Genomic DNA, 23,932 nt, shown 5'->3' on the forward strand with positions numbered 1-23,932 from the left:
CTGGTCTACACCACGCTGACCCCCGCTCCCTCTGGGATAAGCACCGTGGCTTCACCGGGTCTGGGCCTGGTCTGCAGGGAAAGGCGGCACCAGGCTTTCCCACAATGCTCTCCTGACAAGAAGCGGGCCTCCGGGATCCGCCCCGAGCCCCAGGCTTGTGGAGGCAAAGATAAAAACAAAAAGCAGAAAACTCTTTTGGGGAGTCTTGCTGTCCCCCAGTAGGTCTTTCTGGGTTTTTCCATTTCATGGAGAGCATTTCTTCTTTTCTCCCACGGCCGAGGCTGGGCGCCTGCTGCAGACGACGCTGCGTGGCGGGCTGCCGGGCGCCGCGTGTTTGTTTTGCTTTTTGACCTTGGCGACGCCGGCCTCCATCCCACTTGAGTATTCTGAACGCAAGATTTCAGCAAGGCAGTGTCTACTCCGGGTCTTCTTATGAAGGTCAGGCCTGAAGAACAGTAACAGCAGAGGGGGGAAAAGAAACTTTATTATTTTTTTTCTTTCCCATTTGGAAAGACTTGGCTGATGGCAGCTGGTTCCAAGACTGTGGAACTGACATTTTTGTATTAACAGAAGTACAATCCCTTCAATAGTGCTTGTTTTGATATCCTATGCACCAGAAGATTAGATACGGTGCTGACAGATTTTCATAACGGTGGCAAAATATCATGGCATTTTTAAAAGTGAGGCTTTGTTCTGTGTTGTTTTCATGGAAAAAAAAGAACAATACACACTCACACTCTGATGGCAAATGAAGTGTATGATGCAGCAGTTTGCCAACGGATGGGGGGAAACCCGCCTTGAAACTCAACGGCCTCTAGCGGTGAGAGCCGACCAGCGACCATGGGCAAGGAAGCCCCGTGTAGTTCAAAGCCTCCTCCGGACAGGGGCCACACAGTGCCCGGGCCTGGGTGTCGGTCCCAGACTCCTCTTCACTGACTGAAGAGCCTCCTGTAAACATTCCTGACCTTGAAAACCCCAAACCCAGGGTCTGCGGGGGCAGGCGGGACGGGCAGCTCTCCGCGGACCACAGGCAAGGTGCGGAGCGAGGCGGGGGCTCCCTGCCCCAAGCCACGAGGAAAGTGCCAAAGGCTCAAAATCAACCTCCGACATTGAATTGGTATTCAACTGTTTACAAGAGACTGCAGCCTCACCATTTGATCCGAAGCTCAGAGGGAGAAACTGGTAGAAGTTCAAGTACACACTATGAATATCCGGGAGTAAATGTTTCCCAAGAGAGGATTTTAGCCCCAACAACAAGAGGGCCCTGGCCGCCACGCCCACTCCGCTGTGCCGGCAAGTCCCCCAACTGCCAGCAGTGGGCCCTTAGGTTCTTAGGAAAGGCACACATCACCCTCTGCAGAGTTGCATCTTCTTTGTAATACTTGGGAGATCGGCTGGGCTAAAGTTGTGTCAAAATGGAACGGAACGCCCTTAAAGCTCAAGAATTAGCAACAGGACCGCTGCTGTGCTCGTGAGCTGCTGAGGGTCGGTGGCAGAGGCCGGTGGCAGCGTCGTCACTAGTGTAAGGCAATTACCCCGCATTACCCCACAGCTGTGGCGGGGCTCAGACAACCGTGTGACAGGCCCAGCGTGGCTTTCTACCAGGACACACAAGGGGAAACACGGTCACCCTCTGTTGGGAAACAAGATCTGAAAATCTTTTAAGGCTTAGAGTTTATCGTAAGCGTGCACGGAGGGGCGGGTGAGGACTTAGCGAGATTCGGGGCGAACGGGGGGGGTGCCTGCCGGGCGGCACGGCATCTCAGGCGCTCTCCGCGGGACGAGGGGGGCAGGCCGGCACCCTCGCCTCACAGACAAGGAAACGGTTCTGGAGGAGCGTGAAGTACCTCGCCCAAGACCGTCCAGCTCGTAGGTGCAGGCGCGGAGATGCGCACACAGGTCACTCGGGCCTGCGCTCCTCCCGCCAGGCCGCTGGCCCAGGGCCGCACAACTCGGAAGGTCTGGCAGGAGCGGGGGTGGCAGAGAACCACAGTCTGACGGGAGGGGGGTTCTGCGGTCACATGGGGATGCCGCAGGGGGCAGAGCGAGCAGAGTCTGGACGGCGGAGGAGTGAGGAGCAAGTGGGGACAAAGAGGAGAGCTGGCGGTGAAGGAGGTGCCGGGCCTGGAGCCTCAGTTTCCTCATCTGAACAATGGGGACGACACTTTGAACAAAGCTCATAGGTGCGGGGGGATCAAAGACGACGCGCAGTGATGGCTGGCATGTGGCTTTCAGTCAATCAGTTAAAAATGAGGAAACTGAGGTCTGGAGACGCCAACCAAGCGCCTCCCCCAAGGCCACACAGGAGGCAGGCCCGCCGCCGGGGGCCCTCGATGCCCAGGTCCGGGCACCTGTGGCTGCATGCCCCTCTCCTGCAGGGCAATCATCTAACCCCCCGAGCCCTGCCTGGGGTGGCCCGTGGGCCCCACCTGGGGGGGGGTGGGCTGGGGGGGCTGGCGCGTGGCTGGCAGGCGGCAGGAGCCAGGCCTGCAGCTGTGGGCACTGAACTTGTTCCAAACTGAAGGCTGCCATTCTTGTGCGTGTAGTTTATTTTTAGTCGGGCTACATGACAGACGGAGTGAGAAGGTTCTGACAGGAAGAGGTGCCGCTTCTTCCCCGTTTGAAGCCAGGTACTCACAATGTGTATAATTTTAAATCTAACAACCCGAGTTTCAAAATATGCAAAATTTCAGTCAGAATACCCTCCTCCTCAGCATCGGCTCCACCACTTCCGTGACGGCTCCTGCCACTGCTAAAGCACAATAAATACCCAGAACCTGGCTGGGGCGACTGATACCCTACTCGGCGACAGAGCGGGCACAGACAGCCGAGGCGGCACACCCCCAGCCGCGGGCGCACCGACGGGCGGTCCTGCAGACGGGGCCGGAGGGACGGCTCGGGGGACCACCCCGGCGGGGGCACCACACGGCACCCTCCCGCCCCTTCCCAGACACACACAGCTGGGGCCCGGGCAGCACCAGGTCCCGTCTGGTGGGTACAGGGTGGCTTACTGAGGACCTCCGAGTCCACACCCTGGCGGGGGACGCGTAGGAAGCGCGTCTGGGAGACGGTCCTGCCTGCCTTCAGCTTTTGATCTCAAAACGCCCTGGCTATCTTGCCGTCTCCTTCTGGGCAACGTACTTCCGACCCAGGACCCTAACCCGAGCTCCGAGGCTCCGGGTGGTCTAGAGGGCAAGCAGGGCTTCACCTCCCAGACCCAGACCCGCTCCCCAGGACGCGGACCTCAGGGTGGGCCCTGCAGGGGTCTCCCTGCCGCTGGGGGAGCAGCGGGACCCAGCTCGCGGTCCGCCGTCCGGAGGCCCGGTGCCGAGACGGCAGAGTACAGATGGGAAGGTGGAACGTCCTGAACCCAGGCCCGCGCCGGGCGCACGTGGCCTCTCGGTGCCTTCTTCTGCCAAGCTGCGCTTCTCCCACGGACTTGCCAACTTCCTCGCCCTCCTTGCCCTCCAAATACTCAAACCCCTCTCGAATGGACTTCCCAGTCCACTGGAGTAATCCCGCAGTTACCAAGCAACAGATCAGTTTATCTAACCACAGGGAACTCCCTTGTAGTGAAGGCTGAATAACCCCCCTTGGTTACCAGGCTGGATTACCCGGCAGGACGGGCAGATGCCACTTTCACTGCCAATAAGGTGAAATCACAGCCTAATTAGTAAATCAATATGCCCGTTGGGTGACCACTGCAGAAGAGGGGCCTCAGGACCTTCTCCTGCCTTTACTGACAGATTCACGGAAGGCTGCCCCAGGTAGGAAGCCGCCTCGGCTCAGGCTTGTGTTCACGGCATCCTTCTACAGGACAGAGTTGTCCACCTGATCTTCTTTAATTTATGCACTGTCAGGCCAATCGATATTTCCTTTTACGTTTTACAGCTTTAGGATCACGCTCAGAAGAGTCCTCCTCATCCCAGCATTTAAGAATGTTCAAGCAGGGGTGACGGGGCGGCTCAGTCGGCTAAGCATCCGACTCTTGTTTCAGGTCAGGTCATGATCTCCCGGTTCGTGGGATGGAGTCCCGGATGGGGCTCTGCGCTGACAGCGGGGAGGTTGCTTAGGATTCTCTCTGTCCCCCTCTGCCCGCCTCTCCCCTGCTAATGCTTGCTCTTCTCTCTTTCTCTCAAAATAAACAAACATTAAAAAAAAAAGCCTCAATCATATTTTCCTGTAGCCTGCTACTACCTTAACTCCATCTAGATTTTATTCTGGTTTAACTATTCCTTCCCAACAGCTGTCCAACATAGTCACTGGACACTAAGTCTGCTCCCCAGGACTTGAAATGCACCCCTGTGACTCTTCCAGACACTCAGAACACTTTCTGTAGGCGATACTTGAAGAGATGATGAGGATGACGATGGCCCACACTACAGAGGTCTACCAGATGTATCAAAACACGTGAGCAAATACCACTCACATGGGTGGCAAAGGGATTTAAAGACAAAACAAGTCAGTCTTTCACACTGGCCACCTGGAATAATAATTCTACCACTGACACTCACCGGGCATTTACTGCGGGCCAGGCGCTGTTCTTGGCACCAGACGGGTATTCAACTCACTTACTTCACTCACAACCCCACGAAACACCTACGGTAACTCCCTTGCGTTATTGGTGAAGGAATGGAGACACGGGGAGGGAGGTGGCGCCCAGGGTGACAAACCGGTGACAGAAAAGCAGGGACTCCAGTCCCGGAAATCTGACCTCATGACTTGCACACTTAACTACTGGGCTGTTAAGTGTCCGTCAAAACAAGAAGCAAGTCTCCCGCACAAGATTATTTTTACACCAAGACAATGCCCACGCTGTCTCAGAATTTCAGAGACTCCTGGCGGCCCCAACAAGTGCATCTTAAAAGTGATGGTTGGATTAACTTGGGCAAAAAACAGCAGCTTAAAAAAAATCGCACGATTTGTTCAATTCCATCATGGACAAAGAGAAACCCATATAAGTATACTTGCAGTGGAGGCCTGAAGGGTATAAAAATGTGACTCAAGGTTAACTTGGATTGTGGGCTTACGGGTGATTTCTAAGCTTTTCTCTACTTCCTGAATTTTTACAATGAACATGTGTTATTTTTACAATCACAAAGAACAGCATGTTCATTTTAGAAAAAAAAATCAAATGGTAGAATTTTGCCCTATGTCACCAAAATATCAAAGTATTTTAATTTTTACTTTTCAAAACCTTTTTGCCTTTGGCTTTTAGTTTGTTTGATTCTGTGAGATATTTCTCTCTTAGAACAGACAAAAACACAGACTGAGGAGTAAAACATACTTATTCTTTGATCTGAAGGATTCTGCATGTAAGCAAATGACCCAGGGACACANCCCCCAACTGGAAGAAAAGCCTGGGTCCTAATCGAGGCCAGCAGGACATGGTGATGCTATCAGAAGGCTTGAGAGGGCCTCAAAAGTTTCCCTGTTCCCGCCTCGCCTTCATGGATGAAAGAAAGGCGGCATGGCATGTCTGCGCAAGGTTTTGGTGGCTCTCAGATGACAGAGTTAACAACTCCAAGGAGAATTTGACAGGCAGTCCGTCCGGTGCAGCCGAGGAGCTTAGGTAAGGAATCTGCGAGCACGGGTGGTAATTCAGCCTGCACGCTATCAAGCCTTTCACGGTCACTGGAGGAAAAAGCAGCTCTATCAAGCCTCCTTTAACCTGTGGCTGTGTTTCGGCACAGATGTAAGCTGGCCGGCGGACCGTTTAACGGGTGCTTTCTTTGTGGTCTCCTAGGACCAAACCAGCTTTAGCTTCTGTAAGACCACCAGGGCCCCAGAAGACACCCCACGCCGGGGTGGGGGGCCCTGTTGTGGCACGTGGTCCCTACAGAAGAATACCCGAAAGCGACTCTGTGGACACAGAGAGCGATGAACAGTGGGCTTCCGCCTTGCATCCAAGAACATGACCCAGTGAAAAGCAGAGAAGAGCTCTGAGCCCCGGGCTGGGGGCAGGCATGCCGCCAGGCCACACAGGTCACAGGCAATCAATACATCGATGTTGTGACTGATTTTGCTGCCCGGCAGGGCGCGCACGATGAAAGAGGACAGAGCTAATGTCCAGAGATAGCAGAGGCCTAAACGTGAAGAGTGGGATTAGAATCCCAGAAATGCATGGGAGCCTCAAGTGATGGAAACCGTGAGAGCGGCTCCGTCGGGACTTGGGCCCGGGCATCAGCAGGCAGGTGGCCGTGCTGGAGCGGGGGTTGGGGGGGGAAGACCGGAAGTCTGACGCTGGACGCCCGGCTTCACCCCTCACCTAGCCAATGTCCCTGTGGAGTCAACAGCTCTCTCCAAGCTTAGCTGTCCCCCATGTCAGAAAGTGCCTCCACCCACAGGCCTAATGAGCATGTCAGAGTGCTCGCCACACTTTAATTCTCTGCGACAATAGGAAGATGGAGAAATACCAAGTGGACATAGAAACGACGAGGCGGATCGGTAGCCGGGCTGACCGTATCCTGAACGTGCCGCCTGAGATTGATAAGCTCGGGGCAGCACTTCAGCACCAAACCCCAGAGCTCAGCCCTGTGGGCCCGTCCTGTTTGACATTATTGATGTCTTGGATGATATTATGAGGCATATTTATCACATGTGCAGATGAAAAGCAGCCTGCAGGGACAGCGGCCACCCTGGACGACAGAACACCTGCAACACCCCGGCAGGCCAAGGGGACAGGCCTCGGGTAAAGGTGAAACGGCACGGGGCACGTGCCTCGCCTTGCTCTTGAGGTGAAGCAGCGGGGCAGCCTGAACTCTCACGTGCAAACAAGCAGGGACTCAGTTGGCCAGTTTCAGCCCGAGCCACAGGACGGCCCAGATGCCAATGATCGGGAGGCCGGGAGCCTGGGGGCCAGGGTGCCCGTGGGGGGCAGGACCCAGGGAGGTGGCTCGCTGCCACCGAGGGAGCCCGGCCGGTGCTGAGCCCCGCGGGGGCAGTAGCCATGGCCCCTGCTCCTACTGGTAACAGACCAAGAGATGTGATCGCTCTCCTCTTCTGTGCTGGTCTGTCTCTCCTGCACGTTTGGGGAGTTTCACAACCCGGATTTGGAAAGGAACGCAGGCTGGGAGAAGAGCCGCCCAGAGCAGAGCCAGCCCCTCTGACGACGGAGAGGACCCTAGCTCCGTCCCGCACGGGCTGTGGGGCAGAGTCTGGCCCAGGCCTCCGTCTCTCCGCGTGCCGGTCTGCTCACTCAAAAGGATTCAGTGAACTGATGAACCAAGGTGCTTCTCACAGCGCCTGTTTTGAAGGCCCCCACTCAGTGTTGACTGTTATTGTTATTAACAGAACGGAAAAGAGAAGAGGCAGGAGATAAGGAGCCGTCGTCAGCTACCCGACACGTGTCGTGTGGACCAGGGACAGCTTTGATCAGCGATAACAACACCTTGTATTTTTGTGTTTGCATATCATGCACACGCAGCATTAGAATCTCAGAGAGACCACGGAATGGAAATAAGACCACAGGGTGGAAAATGAAAGTGGTCCATGGGAGCTCAACTTCAGGAGCTCTAACAGGCAGCAGAGTCCCCTGTGTCAGTGGCGAGCGCCCACGGCCGGGGAGCCTGGGGCAGAGGCCTTCATACCCAGGAGCCATACAACAGGCAGGTCAAGGGCAGACCGTGGCGGGAGCCCTTGGGAAGATTCCAACGAGCACTCACCCCTCGTACAGACTCAGATGGAGTGGGAGGGTGGGAGAAAGCAGCATTTACTGAGCTGCCACTCCAGGCTCGGCACTGGGCTACACGTCTGGAACCCATCCGCGCACCCAGGGCCCCGCGGGCTGCAAGATGCAGGCGCACTGTTGCCAGGGCTGGGATCAAGCTCAGGACACCCGACTCCAGGCCCAGGCTTCTCCCACTGCACCCCACCCTCTAGAGCCAGAAGGAAACCAGAGAAAACGCCAGATCCAGATCCTCCCTGCAATCCTCTCTTCTCCAGTATTTTTCGAGATAACTGCCCTGCAAACACAACTGTGAGGTTGCTACCCTGATGGTTTCACATCAAATTTGACCATATACGTAACCAAATGGACTCCTGCTTTAAGTCAGTTTCTTTGGTTATGTGAATTGTCTGCTCAGCCGTGGCAGGGTTCAAATACTTGTTACTTTGCCCAACGCCAACTCTAGAAACTGGAAGCTCCCCCAAAGGGCATGTAAGGCAGCAGCAAAGTGCTGGGATGTGGGCTCCAGGCTCTCTCAGACTTGGGGCCATGGGACCAGGCACACCCACTTTCCCCTGGGTTAGCGGGGACCAGCCTGGGTCACAGGGCCCCGGTGAGACAGGCACATGGACTCAGCACAGCCGAGGGCACAAGGAAGCCCTTCGGGAGTCTGCCGCCACCGCTCTAGAGCACTGCTTGAACCGTATCCCTCCTCTTGACGACGAGTTCAGACGTTACTCTCCCTTCCAGACTGTCGCCGTAACACCAGGGCTGGAAGGAAGAGGACGGCTGAAGGAGACCTGGACTCATTTCCTTCCAGGCTGTAACAGGATGCAAGGGCTCTGGCCTCCTGGCAGTGAGGAGAGGAAGGGGGGCTGAGGACACACATCTTCCTGCTCACAAAGGGGCCCACGGACCACGGGGGTAGATCAGAGGCAGGGGTCATCCCCAGCAGAGGCGAGAAGGGTTCGGGACGACGTGTAGCAAGGGGAGAGCTGGGACCATCACGCTCTTTCCTTTCTCTCCGATGGCGAGAACCGGGAGAGCTCCGAGCACGGCCGATCTAACGAGGAGCCGGGCATTCTCCTGTTGCGCGCAGCCTTAACGGCTGTCGGCCGACTCATGCTGGGCCAGCTGCGTCTTCCAACTCCGGTGCCTGGAAGGCTCCAGCAGTGAACGTGACCGCCCGAGCATCCTCCCTGGAGAGGCCGGCTGGGTTCCTGTTCTTTGTTGTCAGCCCTGACTGCTTGACTGAAAACACACCCCGTGCTTCCCGCTGTCTGCAGGTGACCCAGGTGTGGAGAAAGAGCAGGGTCACCGTGAAATCCCTCTAATCGCCTCATTAGCCGGGTGGGGATGAGGGTGCGTTTGTTCCACGAAGAGGCACAGGGCTGGTAATTGCATGGCGTCAGAGGGAAAGAAATAGTGGCAGCAGCAAGAGGCCAAGTGTAAAAGCTGCGTGTGCACAGCAGTAATTAAGCCAGAGCGCTGAAAGGCAGGGCCCACGGTGCCTGAGCAGAGAGGAGGGAAGGGAACTGAAACCGGATTTGCACCGCGTGGCCTGAGTGGAAGAGGCGGGCCCTCCACTGGAGCCCCTGCCGCTGCTGGAGCTGCCCGTGCGCGGGGAGCTCGCTGACCGGCAGGTGGCTCGCAGACACACAGTCCTTGAGCACCGCCGCCGCGCTGTGCTGTGTTCTCTGGCCACGTTCCACAGGACTCTTCCTGTCCCGTCCCAGTGTGGACAAGAGTATATCCTCCTCCGTACAAACATCCCAGAGGTAATCCAGCGTGGACTTCTGTGGGCCACCCTGTGTCTGCCTTGCCCGTAGAAGATGCTCCTGTCTACAGTGCATGCAGCTCCCCCGGGTTCTACCTTAAAGTATTCTTAACTAACCCTACATTGACTGAGCCCACAGACACACTCGCCAGCATCTTGCCGTCCTCTTGCATGGAGGAGGACACCCCCTCGCCTGCCCCGAGGACCTGGGTCTACATTTTTGAGATCCGCAGGCCAACTTCATGACCACCACCTCCATGCCACTCCTCAGGACTTGAGCCTTTACTGAACCGTGGTCTCCTGAGTGGGGGCCCGGGCACCTGCCCTGCGTGCAGCCCAGGGAGGCTCTGAGGCAGGCTCTGCCACCCTGCTCCACAGGACACGCAAGCCTGTCCTCAAGGCTGCCTCTGCTGGTCCTCAGCTGTTTCCTCCTGGTCTTCAGGCTGAAGCTGAGCGATCTGCCCTTCCAGTGGGGCATCTGCTCTGGTCCTGTGGAGGCAGGGCAGAGACCCCAATCCTGAACCTGCCTATGCCCATGCTCTGTGGGCTGATCCCCAAAGCTCGGCCACCATGAAGTCAGGGCCACAGGGCCAGAGGAAGGTGGCCCCCTCTTGTTCTCCCAGGACAGCCTGGCTGAGTGGAACGTGCTCTGAAAAGCACGTGCCCCCTCCCCCCTGCAGGATTTGCCATGTGCTGGATCCACTAAACAGGTAAGAAGCGTTTCCCTCTCTTTCTTATCTTTCTTTCCTTCCCACCGTGCCCTTCCTCTCAGAATTACAGGCCACGGGCAGGTTCTGTTCATCTATTCAGAACTATTCCCCGAGGAGCCACTGTGTGCCGGTCCCGAGGAGGAGGAGGAGGAGGAACAGCAGCAACAGCAGCAGACAGGGTCTCCACCACCTGGTACACTCGAGAAGAGGCGGACATGCACCACCTGCACAGACGGCGGTGTGGGGTGAGGAGAGGCCAGGGTACCAACCTGGGCAGGCAGCCCAGAGAAGACCTCCTCGCAGAAGGGTCTGAGGCCCAAAAATGAAGAGCAGGGAGAGGCCCAGGCCCTCTGGGCACTCGGCAAAGGCCCTGAGACAGTGGGGGAAATGGGGGCCACGCAGGGCCACTGAAGACGGGTTTGCTGTGGTCACTCGCCTGTCGTCAGAGAGAGGAGACGCACTGAGAGGCCAGCGGCCGGGGAGACAGGCAAGGGTGAGGAGGCTCTGTGGCCTGGGGCCCGGCTTGAGAAGCCAAGGGAAGAGACCAGCAGGTGGCCAGAGGGGTCAGCCGTGTTGAATGCCGCTCCAGACCGACTAGGGAGAGATCCGACCCAGAGGCAGGGGTTCACAGAGGTCCCCACGTTCTCTAGCGCGGCTCTGTCGAGCCTCTGATCTCATGTTTGGCCAATCTGTCTTTTACAGAATAACTGGCTCAATGAAATTGAGAAAATTTTCACAGTGGGCAAGGTTCCAGGTGTGCCGTCAGCTAATTAAGTGATATGAGGGAGGTTGTAAATGCCACATAAAAATTGGCAGGCAAGCTGCTCCTAATGATGAGAATATTGCCTTACAGGGAGGTGCAGCTGCAGCTTCTTAATGCTCGTCTTGGAGTGGACCGGCTCCACGTTTTCAAGGTTGTTGCTGATAAGACAAGTTCAAGCTGCTGAAAAGCTGACCGCCGGCCATGCTGCCCACTGCCCGGCGCAGGGAGACGCACAGGTGCGGTGAAGGGCGGCGGAAAGAGCCACCAGCGCCGTCACTGCTACCGTCGTCAGCAAGTGCTCCCGCGTGTTCACGCCCGACACTGCACCGACGCCTGACACTCACCATGAGGTTTGGTCCTCGCACAGCACTGTGAGGCGCCAGTGCCCGTCTGGGAAGCGAGGGGACCGGGCGGGGAGCGGCAGAATCACTTGTGCCAGGGCACAGACGTAAGTGGTTCCATCCAGGCTCAATCCCTGTGTGGCCCTCGGCACCTAAGAAGCCAGAGGCCCTAGGGGCGTCTGGGTGGCTCAGTTGGTTGAGCGTCCGACTTCGGCTCAGGTCATGATCTCATGGTTCGTGGGTTCGAGCCCCGCATCGGGCTCTGTGCTGACAGCTCAGAGCCTGGAGCCTGTTTCAGATTCTGTGCCTCCCTCTCTCTGATCCTCCCCTGCTCATGCTGTCTCTGTCTCTCAAAAATAAATAAAATATATTAAAAAAAAAAAAGCCAGAGGCCCTAGAGCACTGGTCAGGGTGAGAGCCCTCCGCGGTTACTAAAGAGCCACGGATCAGAAGAAGTGACAGGGCAAAGGGCTTCAAAAATGAAAAATGTCCCGAGTAGAGCTCTACAAAACCTCCAGTGTGAACTTTAGAACATTTGTGGTCATTCAGAGGAGAGATCTCCGGCAAGCACCCTCCACATGAGGAAGTCTACCCGGTACAGGGAATACACTGGATCCAGGTCTGTGGGGACAGCACGCCTGGTGCCGGTGGTTCTGACCCGAGGCCAGGACCCAGGGGAGCCAGCCCTGTGTACCCACTGGCACTGACCACAGCCCGCCGAGCGCTGGCCCAGCACACCCAGATCCAGCAGCTAAGGGTTAAGAGATCCTTCACTTTAGACTGTTTACCTGCTTGATAAGATCAGGAACTACCTGGTCACACCTTAACCGGGTCGGTTTGAGCAAATGTGTACAGGGCGCCTGGGGGTGTGGGGGCCCTCAGTCGGTTGAGCAAATGACTTCGGCTCAGGTCATGATCTCACGATTTGAGTTCAAGCCCCACATTGGGCTCTGTGCTTGGGGCGGAGCCTGCTTCGGATCCTCTGTCTCCCACCCCCCCCACCCTGCCCCTCCCACACTTGCACTCACTTGAAAATAAACATGAGAAAGAAAAAAAAAGAAAATGTGTATAAACAAAACTGCATTTCTTTTAAGAACAGCCAACAATCTGGAGTGCTTTTCCTCTACTAATTTTAAAAGGAGGAGTCGAGAACAGAGGAGCATAGTTACTGGATTACTGATAAAGGCGACGTCCAAGATGTTTCCACACACTAGGAAAAACGTCAGGAAGACACAGGGGCATAAGGCAGGGGCAGACGAGTCTTGGTAGCTACAAATCACATCGTTTGGGGCAGAGCAGGGCTTTCCTGATCACAGCACAGAATTCACATGAGATCGGGTGGTTCAAGCCACAGACTCATGCACTCGTGTTGTCGCAGTGGCGCGGACACCGTGAGGAAGTATGTTCTTGAACCCTTCTCCACAGAGCATGAGGGAGGTGGACTCGCAGCCCACATGGCCTGGCTGCTCACTACTCGTGTGTGTGACCGCACGGACAGACACCCTGGCTGACACCACCACTCTGCCCTCCCGCAGCAGACAGCACGGGGTCCCTGCATCTCCTGGGAAGATGGAAGTTTTGGAAGGTGGGTTACCTTTGCTTCTTGGGAACCGCGGAATCTACCTAGCCTCAAAACCAGAACTGCATTTCACAGAAGGAAAACGCCGTGTTCGTGACGGATGTTGCCAAGGGGCCATTCAATATTTTACCAACAGCACCGACTCCCTGTGTGCACGTCTGTGTCGGTGTTCGGGGTGGGGGTGGGGGCTGCCCTGGCAGGTCTGTGTGTCGGTGTCAGAGGAGTTTTGTACCTATGACTGTATTTGTGAGCAGGGGAGAAGCCTTTTGCGTTCCCTTTCAGAACTGAGGACTGAAAAAAGCAGACATGGGCCTGGTGATTAAGATCTCATTTGGGGCCATTATTCTTTTTTTTCTCCACAGCGGTCAAGTGAAGGAATAAAGGCATATAGATGAGATAAAACTTCCCTTTGCCACTGTGTGGAAGCAGTCTCCTCAGCTAACCCGCCCTTGCTTCGCGCTTTAACGCCCAGGTGAACCCCTCGTTTGGTGCGTGATGCAGTGAGACAGGATTCTGCTCATAGCGGCATGGATTTGATCGACAGGTATCAGAGATCTGCACATAACATACAGCTATTCTACGCAGTTAACCCCGTAACACGGAAGGCAGAATAATTTGGAGAATTTAGTGCTATTACTTGATCCACCCCAAGAAAACATAAGGAACCACTCTCTTTCTTGACAGATGGATTTCGGAGGAGACGCCTGAGCTCAGAACAATCACTGTGGCCACAGCATAACTCTCTGCACTTTGTGGGGTTTAATGGACTTTTCTTCCCAGCCCTCAAAAAGCAGCAACTGGCATTTGCTTGAGCCCTGACTGAGGTGTGGAAAATCCGTCACGTCTTGCGGCTGCTTACCCTGACCACAATTATACGGTCCGTGTGCACATCAGTTGCTAAGTCATTCTTCTTCCAGGAGTGACAAGATTTCCCCAAATAAGAAAAAAAAAAGGTGCCTACTGTATCGCTGAGCGCCCGTCTGCATTAGTAAGGCAGGGGTGGGGTGAGAGGATGTAAGGGTGCAGAGAGAAATGCCTTCAAAAGAAGGGCATAACAACCGAAAAAGTAGCTGTAACCGAGTGGTGACATGGCCAGAACAGAGAGCGGTATTGTCACGGGCGGAGTAATCCTGTGACACACTGCTGTCACTCACCGCCCAGCTCCCTGCCGCGCCAGCCAGACATCAAAGGCTGCCCCATACCATCTTACATGCTCTTTATCGGCTAATCAGCCCATTCTTCCCTAAATAAAGCCCTGTTAAATCCCCTGCTCACAGGGGTACAGTAGTCCTGGTGCCCATCTGCTCTCGGGGTCAGCTAAAGCAGGAGGCGGCGGCTTGCTCTCTCCCTAGTGGCTTCTCAAGGTAAGGACAATGCTGGCTGGCTCGAGTCCCCCTCCCAACCGCCTCTCTGCCTCGTAGCTCTGCTTTCCAGGATCCCGGGAAGGGCTGCGGACAATCCAGGCTGAAGAGCTGCGATCTGGATTAACACTTGCTAATGAAGTTCCCAGTCAGAAAGGTAGATCCGCTGCTAACAATGGAATATCGGGACTGCATTTATTTGCGAGGAGAGGAGTTAGCAAAATCTGTTGTTTCTCACCAGTAATCAATTGGCAGGGGCGTTCCTATCTTCTCGAAGTGCCAGAGACGGTGGCAGGGTGGCCTGGCTTCTAGATCGCTAGGGAGTCACCCTCAGACCTGACCGCAAGCCTCACACACTCAAAACCAAAGTGAGCACAGGGAGGTACCAGCTACTTCCGGCCTCAGGGCAGCGACCCGACTCTGGCGCGCAGCCGTCGTAGATCTGAGGCGTCTTCTCCCTCTGGGAGGACGGGCAGAAAAGTCTCTAGCCGCAGCCCTGCCCAGGACAGGCAGCAGGGGCAGTGGGCAGCACCTCAAAACTGCCTGGAAGAAACCAGAGCTGGGAGCTGGACGTGCCTCAGCCTCATCTGGGCACGGATGAACCATGGGGGGGGCGGGGGGATGGACTACCTGCCTCACAGAACTACAGCAGCATGGTCCTATAAGAGAGGTGTTAATAGAAGAAAAAAAAAAATCAAGCATCTTAAAAATTCCAAAACTGGGATTAGAATTAGGCCAATGTCCATTACTAAGAACCTTATAGGTGCCAGGTCCCTGAACAGATCAGGTTGGATGTTTCAAAATATTAACCCATCTGGTTTCCGGGTCTCTGTCCTAAGGCGCTTCCTCTGTACGGACCATCCTAATGCTGAGTATGGCCCTCAAAACAACGTTGTGAAACAGCTGAAAAACACTGATTTCCTTCTCCCTTCTGTAGCTGAGGAAACTGAGGCTCTGAGAACGAAAGCAAAGCTACAGCCCAAAGCTCAGCAGCTCACATCAGAGTGGAGCTGGAACTGAAGTCCAAGTCCCCCGCACGTAAGGCCAGCGATCATTTCCCTACACAGGGTGGTCCACACTGCCTTTTGTCACTGCATCCAGAGAACCTGGGCCCTGGCAAGGTGACGGTGCATGAACAAGCGGGCACGGCAGGGACTTGCAGGGAAGTGAGGCACGCCCCCAGATCCCCCAGTCAGGGCAAGCGTATTCTGACATGTGTAAGTCATAAGCAAAAAAAGGATGTGCAAGCAAGATAACTGTCCAGAGCAGTCAAGGATTCTCGGCTCCCAGACACCTGTTCAATGTTCCCTTCCCACTCACACGCTGCACAAGTGGTGACACCAGTCCGTCCCGGGGTCTCCATAAAAGCAGTCGAGGGTAACTGAAGCCTTCTGGCTCCTGCAAAGGAGCTGGGTCTGGTACTAAAAGAACACCTTTTACAAATGTATTTTGCTGAGAGGAATCATCTCAGGACCTCCGGGAACTGTGGAGGTGAAGTCGGAGCTCTCCCCACTCTCACTGGACTTCTGGACACTTGACCACATGTGCCTTTGAAGGAAGGGGAGAGTCTCGTGCTCGGCACCAGACGCACACGTCAGCACCAAGGAGAGTGACTGGTGCAGGGAGTCCCNTTTCAAAGAACACACCAGAAGTTTTCGCACAAGTCCCAGGAGGCTGGTCAGGGTGAACCACAGCACATGTGAAGCTCCGACTCCAGCGAGGCCCCAAGTCACTCTGCCAGTGGGCAGTGGGGGCGACCCCAACAGGTTTGTCTTGCTGCCCCAATAATCCCACCACCATCTGGACCCGACAGGAGACCCCATTGCATTTCTGCAGGTGCCTTAAAAACATTCAGATTAAGTATTTTTCCTCTCGTTCCAAGCACTTATTATACTGCAGGCAGGCAGGCACTGGTGATGATTTGCCACAAAATCCCAAAGATGGAAGAGTATATACCGATCACATAGCAGCCCCCCCCCCTCCTCACCTCCCCCACCGTGTGCACAGAGCTCTCCACACCCACCGCACCTCCAGCCGAATGTCCCAGGGCAAGTTCAACTCCTCTCACCTGTTCAGGTGTGATTTTCTTCTCTTTACGGCTGAGACACTAAGGTTTTGGGGGGCATCTCGTAGCCCGAAGCTCTTAGCCACATGACCGAGGTGCAGGGCGCGGACGTGGAAGATGTGCTTCAGCTCCCGGGGGTAGGTGGCATAGGCTCGAATGAAGGACTGCAGAGCTGGGAGGAAAAGGAGGGTGAAGGAGGCCGTCAGGACAGGGTCTCGGAGCGCCCCACGTGCCCTGGCCTCACAGCCGTCCTGTGCCCCATACCTTGCCAGGCAACCCAAGACCCACAGCAGGGCAGTACAACGTAACAAACCACCTCAACGTATCCTGGTGTATTTTCTTCCTAATTCTTCAGAAAAATCCACAGGACACAAGTATTACTTGAATAAACCCAACAGAACTTGAGATTTCACTGGGTAGCACATAAGAACACTACAGGGCAGGGGCCCCTTCTGCTCAGGACAGTCTTGGGACCTTGCACAGGGGCAGCTGGTCAGCGTTTGTTGTAGAAATGAAGGAAGACACAGTGAGTGAAGAAACTAAGACATGATCAATGTGGTATAGTCTCACGAAAAATGAAACCCCCAGACCTTGATGTTCGGCAAAAACTTTCCTAACTTAATTTCATGTATTTCTTCAACAGCTAGTCCACGCAAATGTTAGTCCAAAGGTTCTATTGTGCCTCCCGTCACGATCTGTTACTCCTGCTATAAATGCTCACACCACAAGCCCTGCCTCCAGGGCCCCCATCCACAGGGGTGGCTCTCACTCCTTTCTGTACTCCTGGGCTTTTAAAACAAAATTCATTCCAAAGGACCCAATACTGACTGCTACAGGGCTAACCGCATTGAAAAATGCATAAAGAAGGAAATGCGTGGCCTGGGGGCTCAGTCCATTGAGCATCTGACTCTTGGTTTCGGCTCAGGTCCTGATCTCACAGTTCTGAGTTTGAGGCCTGTGTCGGGCTCTGCGCTGACAGCACAGAGCCTGCTTCGGATTCTCTCTCTCCCTCTCTCTCTGCCTCTCCCTTGTACACATGCACGCTTTCTCTCTCAAAATAAATAAATAAACTTAAAAAAAAAAAAAGGAAACGAAAACATTTTTAAAAGCAGAAAAGCAGTTATTAAGTTTCTAAACAGGCCACAGACCAGTTCATCCCGAGGCCTGCTGACAGTTTGGAGATGTCCATCAGACACTCCGTCATGAACGTTTCAGCCCTATTTGTGTCAGGTTAAGAAAGAGGCCCCTGTTCTAGAGCCCAGCGCTGGCCGGAAAAAAGGCAGATGGGGTTCCCAGGCGTGGAGCTCTGGCTACGCCTTTACTCGGCATTCCTTTGAGAAAAGAAAGATGTTCCTACACCCAGCTCCCCTCAAATATATTGCAAGTCCGCTGAAAATCAAGTGCTGCCTCTCCTCACTCCAACAGGGCTGGAGGGGATGGCTCTGAAGGACCCCAAGCCCAGCCCTTCCACTGGCCAAGCCAGAGTCCGGCACCGCGCATTCACAACAGAGCGCAGGCGCTAAATACCAGCCTCTGTCGCCCTCGCTGGCTGAGCCACTGGAGTGGCAAGTTTGCCCACAGCTTAGACGTGATGTCCCAGCAGCACCTGGAGGTTGGCGTTTATGAACAGTAATAAAAAGTGTCATTTTAGCAGATCAGCTCCTGGAAGGATCCTGGGAATCCATCAAAGCTCTATTTACTGAGTAAAGTGAACTCCTTTTCCCAATCGATGAGAAATAATAACCAAGGCAACTCGTCTGCACCCCTCTCTGAAATCTGTGCTCACTTCTCTTTTTTAATAACTGGGGACCGGCTTTTCCGAGGGAAATCTTCAACACTTCAAACGGTCTGTGCTGTTGGGAGGTTCTGACACCAGGCTTCAGACACGGAGCTGCGTACTCCAGTCTCAGGAAAGACGCTCGGCCACCACCCGGGGGATGCAAGCCTCTTCTCTATGCCCCTTCCCTTCCGGACCCTCCACACCGACTCTCCTCTAAAAGAGTGGACTGCAGCCATGCCAAGTCAGGCCAAGCCAGAGTCTGTGCTTGTACGATCTCAGTCCCCCGAACGCCAGCCAGGGCCTCCTCATGCACACTGCCCTCCCACCCCCGCACCAATCCTCAGAGCCGAGGAGGGACAGCCTCTGTCCCCGGGGACGTAGGCGCCCAGTTATTGAGTTTGCCCAGAAATGGCAGACGTCTCTTCTCTTTCCACAAGTGCTCAGGCAGCATTTCACACTGCGTAGTTTTACTAACCCTTCCTGTCCTTAAGGCTCTTGTCTCATGGGGGATGGCGATAGGTGGCTGTCCTCACATCCTTGAATGGACTCCCATGTTTGGAAGATTCAGAGAAGCAGGACTTTCAGGAGCAGAGAAGCTGTTTGCAGACCCTTCCGAGGAGCAGTGTCAAGAACAGGTGGCGGGAGTAGGGGCCGTGGGGCCCCATGAGCAGAGAAAGCAGGCAGTTCTCCGAGCTGGCAGAGGAAGCCGCAGCCACTTGGAGCATGCGCTCTGCGGTCGTGGGCTCCTAGCTCAGAGCCGTGAGGGAGATGTGTTAAAAGAAATCTATTTTAAAATACCCCACATGGACATCTCATCCTGTTCATAAAGTCAGATTTATTCTCGGATGCCTGAACACGAACAGTAGTATCTTACGGATGGTAGTTAGGATCGAGGCGGTAGGAAAGAGCGAGGCTCTAGCCTGGAAAGGAACCTGGGCCCTACCCCAGAAGAACAGACGTCTGTATGGAGTAAAGGCACGCGCACCTCCCTAGCGGACACACCGAGAGTGAGGACAAACTCGGCTGAGTACCTGCCTACCTCAGATCGCGCTGAGGGCAGGGCTCATCTGCCATAGGCGGTCTGGGTTTTCTTGACTTCGAGAAACAGCGCCTCCAATTCAGGCATGGCTGCTCCGCACGTGGCCCCTGCTTCTTCAGGGAGGCCTGCGGCGGGAGGGGCCTCGCCACAGGAAAGCTGTCATCTGTATGGACAGGACTCTAGTTTCCGAAACTTTTGTTCAGGAGTCTCAAGTTCAAACTTATGTTCCCACAGTTTTTAACCACATGGATCCCTAGCTAAGAGAGGCAAGAAATGAGGGAAAAGGGGTGCCTGGATAGCTTAGTCGGTTAAGCATCTGGCTCTTGGTTTTGGCTCAAGTCGTGATCTCACGGTTTGTGGGTTCAAGCCCCATGTCAGGCTCTGCGTTGGTGGAGCCTGCTTGGGATTCTCTCTCTCCCTTTCTCTGTTGCCCCTTCTGTGCACGTGCTCTGTCTCAAAATAAATAAACTCAAAAACAAGAAATGAAGGTAAAAAGGGGCGACTGTTTCTGGCAACTTACAACAGTTAAATGCTGGTTATTAACAATCACTGGGTCAGAGAATGCAACAGCAAGGCAAATGCATACTTGGCCCAGTTTCCAACTACTTTTCTGCCATAAAGGCAAAAACCAGCTGCTTTGTTAATTATTCATGAGGTGGGTTCTGAAATAAAAGGGAGGCAAGTCAGCAGTGAGGAATTTGCATATGCAGATTGAAATGCAGAAGACAGTTTCGACTTCTGGGGTGCAGTCGCTGTCCCCATGTTGTGAACCGAACACCTCTGCACTAGCGAGTGCATGTACGCCCCCCCCACCCCGACCTACGGAACTCCCCAGGCTAAGTGCTGGCAGAGCATAGAGGGGCGAGACCAAGATCTACCACAGGCAGTTTCCTCCCAAACCACCACCAATCTGACATGGCAACCAATCAGCAGAGAAGAGAAAGGCAGGTTTATTTCCTTCTTGGCACTTAAACACTGCAGAGGGGCCCCGTTCAGACATCCTTTAAAAAGAAGGCAAGTAGGGCAGGCACCTGGGGGGCTCAGTTGGTCAAGTGTCTGACTATTGATTTCAGCCCAGGTCATGATCCCAGGGTAATGGGATCGAGGCCTGCATCGGGCTCCAAGCTGAGTGTGGAGCTTGCTTGGGGTTCTCTGTCTGTCTGTCCCTCTCCCCCACATGCACGTTCTGTCTCTAAAATAAACATAAATTAAAAGTAAATAAGAATGATACTAGGGAAAAAAGTCAGAAGACCAGTAACTGCTGGTTTCTTGGCATTCACAACTTCTGCGGCAGCGGCGATGAACTCACAAGCCCACACCCCAAGGACTCCTCACCACAGCCTTACTTTGGTGACCCAGATGCCCTGAGATGGCTGTCGTCTCACTAGAATGCCTCCAACACCTCTGACATCAACGCCGAAGATGAAGAGGGCGGCAAGGCTCTGTTTCTGTCCCCCGCCACTGTGCCAGGAAGCCGGAAATTCCATGGCGCGATACCCGGAGGTGCTGTCGACAAGCCACCGGTCTCCAGCTACCCTGTGACACACCGTCTGTTCCTCTTGGGAGACACGTGCCAAAACCTCCCTGAAGGCGGGTTCTCAGGAAAACCCCCAGGAACTGCTGAATTCACTTTAGGGAAATGCTCGGACGGGCCACTGTCAGCAACCGGGCCAGCCGGCCACACGCTGACCACGGAGCAGCGGTGAGGGGCAATCACTGAGGCTTCCGCTTTTCTCCCGGGCGGTTCCCATTTGGCCCGGTATTATGGCAACAATCAAGGGCAGCTCTCGTGATGTGCCAAGGTATACAGCAGGCACTCAAAAACACTTGCCGACTAACCCACTCTGGTCATCTATTTCCTGAAGACCACAACCGCCCGTGACCCGGCCCCAGCATTCACCCTTGCCCCCCAGGCTCTGTTCTCACACAGGCCATCTTTCCCAGCCTCTGCAGGGCACGCCACCTCTGCTCCAAGTCCTGCATGGCTCCCACCGCCCTCGGGGTACCCCAAGTCCTTGACGGCTTCCAAGCCTGCCTCTGCTGTGCCGGCCCTCTCCTCCTGTGGCCACGCTGAACCCCGGAGCCCTCTCTGGGCCTGGCATGCCCTTTCTGCCACGGCAGCTTGTGACCCTCAATTTGCCCGTGTGGCCTTCACAGCAGGGCTCATGCTGACCCTCCGTGTAAAATGCACTCTGCCCAGTCACCCCTCCCCCTCCCTCACCTTTGTTTTTCCCTCCGTTCTTAACACCTTTTAAGGCTATTTTAACTATGCTCATTTTCTTCAACACCNGTTTTCCATCTGCTTGGATTGCTAACCTGATGTAACTCAAGCCCCTACAATGGTGCCCAATTCAATATGTATTTGTTAAATAAGTGATCAGCTCAGGTCATGATCTCATGGTTCATGAGTTCGAGTCCCACACTGGGTTCTCTGCTGACAGCTCAGAGCCTGGAGCCTGCTTTAGACTCTGTGTCTCCCTCTCTCTCTCTTTCTCTCTGCTCCCCCCCTCATGCTTTTTCTCTCTCCCCAAAACAAATAAACATTAAAAATTTTTTAAATAAAAAAAATTTCAATTCGTAAAAGGAAAAAGGTGCTATACTGCTTACACACTGGTAAGCCAGCCTGGCATCCTTCTCAAAGTAGCAGGTAACTATCAAAAAGAAGTGAGGGGCTCCCAACATGGACTGCATCTCATTCTCTCTCTCTCTCTCTCTCACACACACACACACATGCGCGAGCACGGGTGCAGGCACAAGACCATCACCAGCCACGACACATGACTTCTGCCGTAGGAAACATCCAGCGGTTCTAAGCCCCTCCCCCCGCGCTCTCTCAGTTCTCCAGTGAACTATTGTGTCTCCGCTAATGCCTCGTGATCCCAGGTGCCAACTTCTCCTACAAGGTGCCACCTTCTCCTCTAAGGGGCCTGAATACTAAATAAATACCTGAGTCTTTTGTAAATTTCCTAGGAATTGGGTTCAAGGTCTACGGCCTTCCTTAGCACTGTTCTTTCTTACTTTCCTTTGTGCTTCCGAACAGAGACTGCTCTGGTCTGATGCCTCCAGTCTTTACCTTCATCCCTAATTTCCATCTCTACAACACTCCCCGCTGACGCTGTCACCATGTCTCTCCGACTCAGTTTTCAAAGAAAGAGAAGAACGGATCCCTGAGATCCACTGGGTCAAAGTTCTAGTCCTACATAAGCCAGGATAAAGCCTCATTTGTGCAAAACATGAGGAAGGATGAAATTAACGTTTAATATCACTTTAAAGCCTTGCGCGCCTGCATCCAGACCCTGCAGAATGAGGGAGAATGAAGGCTTCCGCTGGTAAGCAGAGACACCCCCCGCCCCCGCCGGCCTCTCAGCCCCTGGTGGGGGGGGGTGGAGGCGGGGATGGAGTCCTGAAGGCTTTCCACCCACAAGCACCTGTGGAGTCCACCGACCTTTCTTTGCCCAGGAGACCCTCCTCTCACTGGAGTGCACGTAATCTTCAAACACCGTCTGCAAGACCGTGGCTCGCTGTCGGATTTCCTGGGGGCCGGCGGCACGGGATTTCTGCGAGGGCGGCAGAAGGATGAAAGGAGAGAAAGAGTCAGAGCCAGGAATAATGAAGCACTTTATAATAGATTTAATAACAGTAAAATCACTCGGTAACCACCGAGGGGCCACCAAGGGTAATCCTTCCAATATTACTAGAGGAAAAACGGGAGCTATAAAGATGCTAAAGTCAAGCAAAGATGAAGCCAGCTTTGTGGGGGAACAGATCGGGTCTATTTACTTATTTACTTGTTTACTGACTAGTCCTCCTGGCCTCTTGTCACTCACGTTCAAAACGAAAGCCCACCAGAGAACCTCTGGAATTTTCCGAGTCCAACTCGGGCACTGAAAACGTCACGGGACACAGGCAGGTGTCACAGGACTTGTTTTACAGAGGGCCTTAAATCCCCCTCCTCCCTCTCACTCCTCAGGGGGACAATGGGGCAGACTCTTAGGAGCACCCTGCAGGGGCCTGCCTAAAATTTAGCCCATCCTTGCAAGAACATCAGAGCACGTTCCCTCATTTATAGGGAGGCCCCGACTTGTGTTTCAGATCCATTCCTTCAGCCCGGGACCACTGCGCTGGCTGCCAGGGACCCATCGAGGAGCGGGCCGTCCCCTCACACCACAGTCTCTGCAGCGAGCCGTCTTGGTGTCAGGAGCGAATCTGTACGCACTCCAGTTCTACGGATGGAAAATGTCCATAAAATAGAGAATTATATCCTTTTTGTACTTCAACAATCCCAGAGAAAAGATTTCCTTTCTTTATATCCCCCTAAAACGGAGTGTTTTTTGTTTCCAGTATTTTTTTTTTCTTTTTAAAGTAAGCTCTACCTCCAGTATGGGGCTTGAACTCATGACCTCGAGATCAAGAGTTGCACGCTCCACTGACTGAGCCAGCTGGGCGCTCCCGGCCACCCCCCCACCATCTCCTATGTCTTAAACATGCTTTCTACTGAATGTGAAACTGAGATCCCAAAGAACAAAGATTCTCCAACGCAATTTGGCTAGTAGGTCTCCCCAAAGACATGGACTCTCCCAGTGATGCTACAAGGCCTTGACAGCCACCACCACCCACTGAGGGCACGGGTCACCAGGAGTGTGCACCCCAGGCTGTATCCCCCTTCACCCCCGCAGAGGACAGGGGCCCATGCCTGCATCTGGCTGGCCACAGGCTGACCGTGCCTAACTGGGGCTCCAGAGTCCCTTTTGCTTTTACAGCTGCCAGAGGAAGAACAAAGGGGAGAGGAGAAAAAGCCTCATTCTCTGGGTCCGCGTCCCTCTCTGTATTAATAGAGACTTAACAACCTGA

General features: G+C 54.4%; 1 protein-coding gene across 1 annotated transcript in view; it reads right to left on the minus strand.

The window, feature by feature from the left end:
- The window catches only part of DDX31 (DEAD-box helicase 31), a 63,174-nt gene continuing 39,242 nt past the window's right edge, over positions 1–23,932 (minus strand). The window contains exons 18-20 of the mRNA XM_077768477.1: positions 22,527–22,638; positions 16,266–16,434; positions 1–445 (exon numbers count right to left, since the gene is read on the minus strand). Coding sequence (XP_077624603.1) covers positions 244–445; positions 16,266–16,434; positions 22,527–22,638 — 483 coding nt within the window. The 3' untranslated portion in view covers positions 1–243. The remainder of the gene's footprint in view (positions 446–16,265; positions 16,435–22,526; positions 22,639–23,932) is intronic.

Source organism: Crocuta crocuta, unplaced genomic scaffold (genome assembly GCF_008692635.1).
Source record: "Crocuta crocuta isolate KB4526 unplaced genomic scaffold, BGI_CrCroc_1.0 scaffold35, whole genome shotgun sequence".
Taxonomy (NCBI): Eukaryota; Metazoa; Chordata; class Mammalia; order Carnivora; family Hyaenidae; genus Crocuta; species Crocuta crocuta.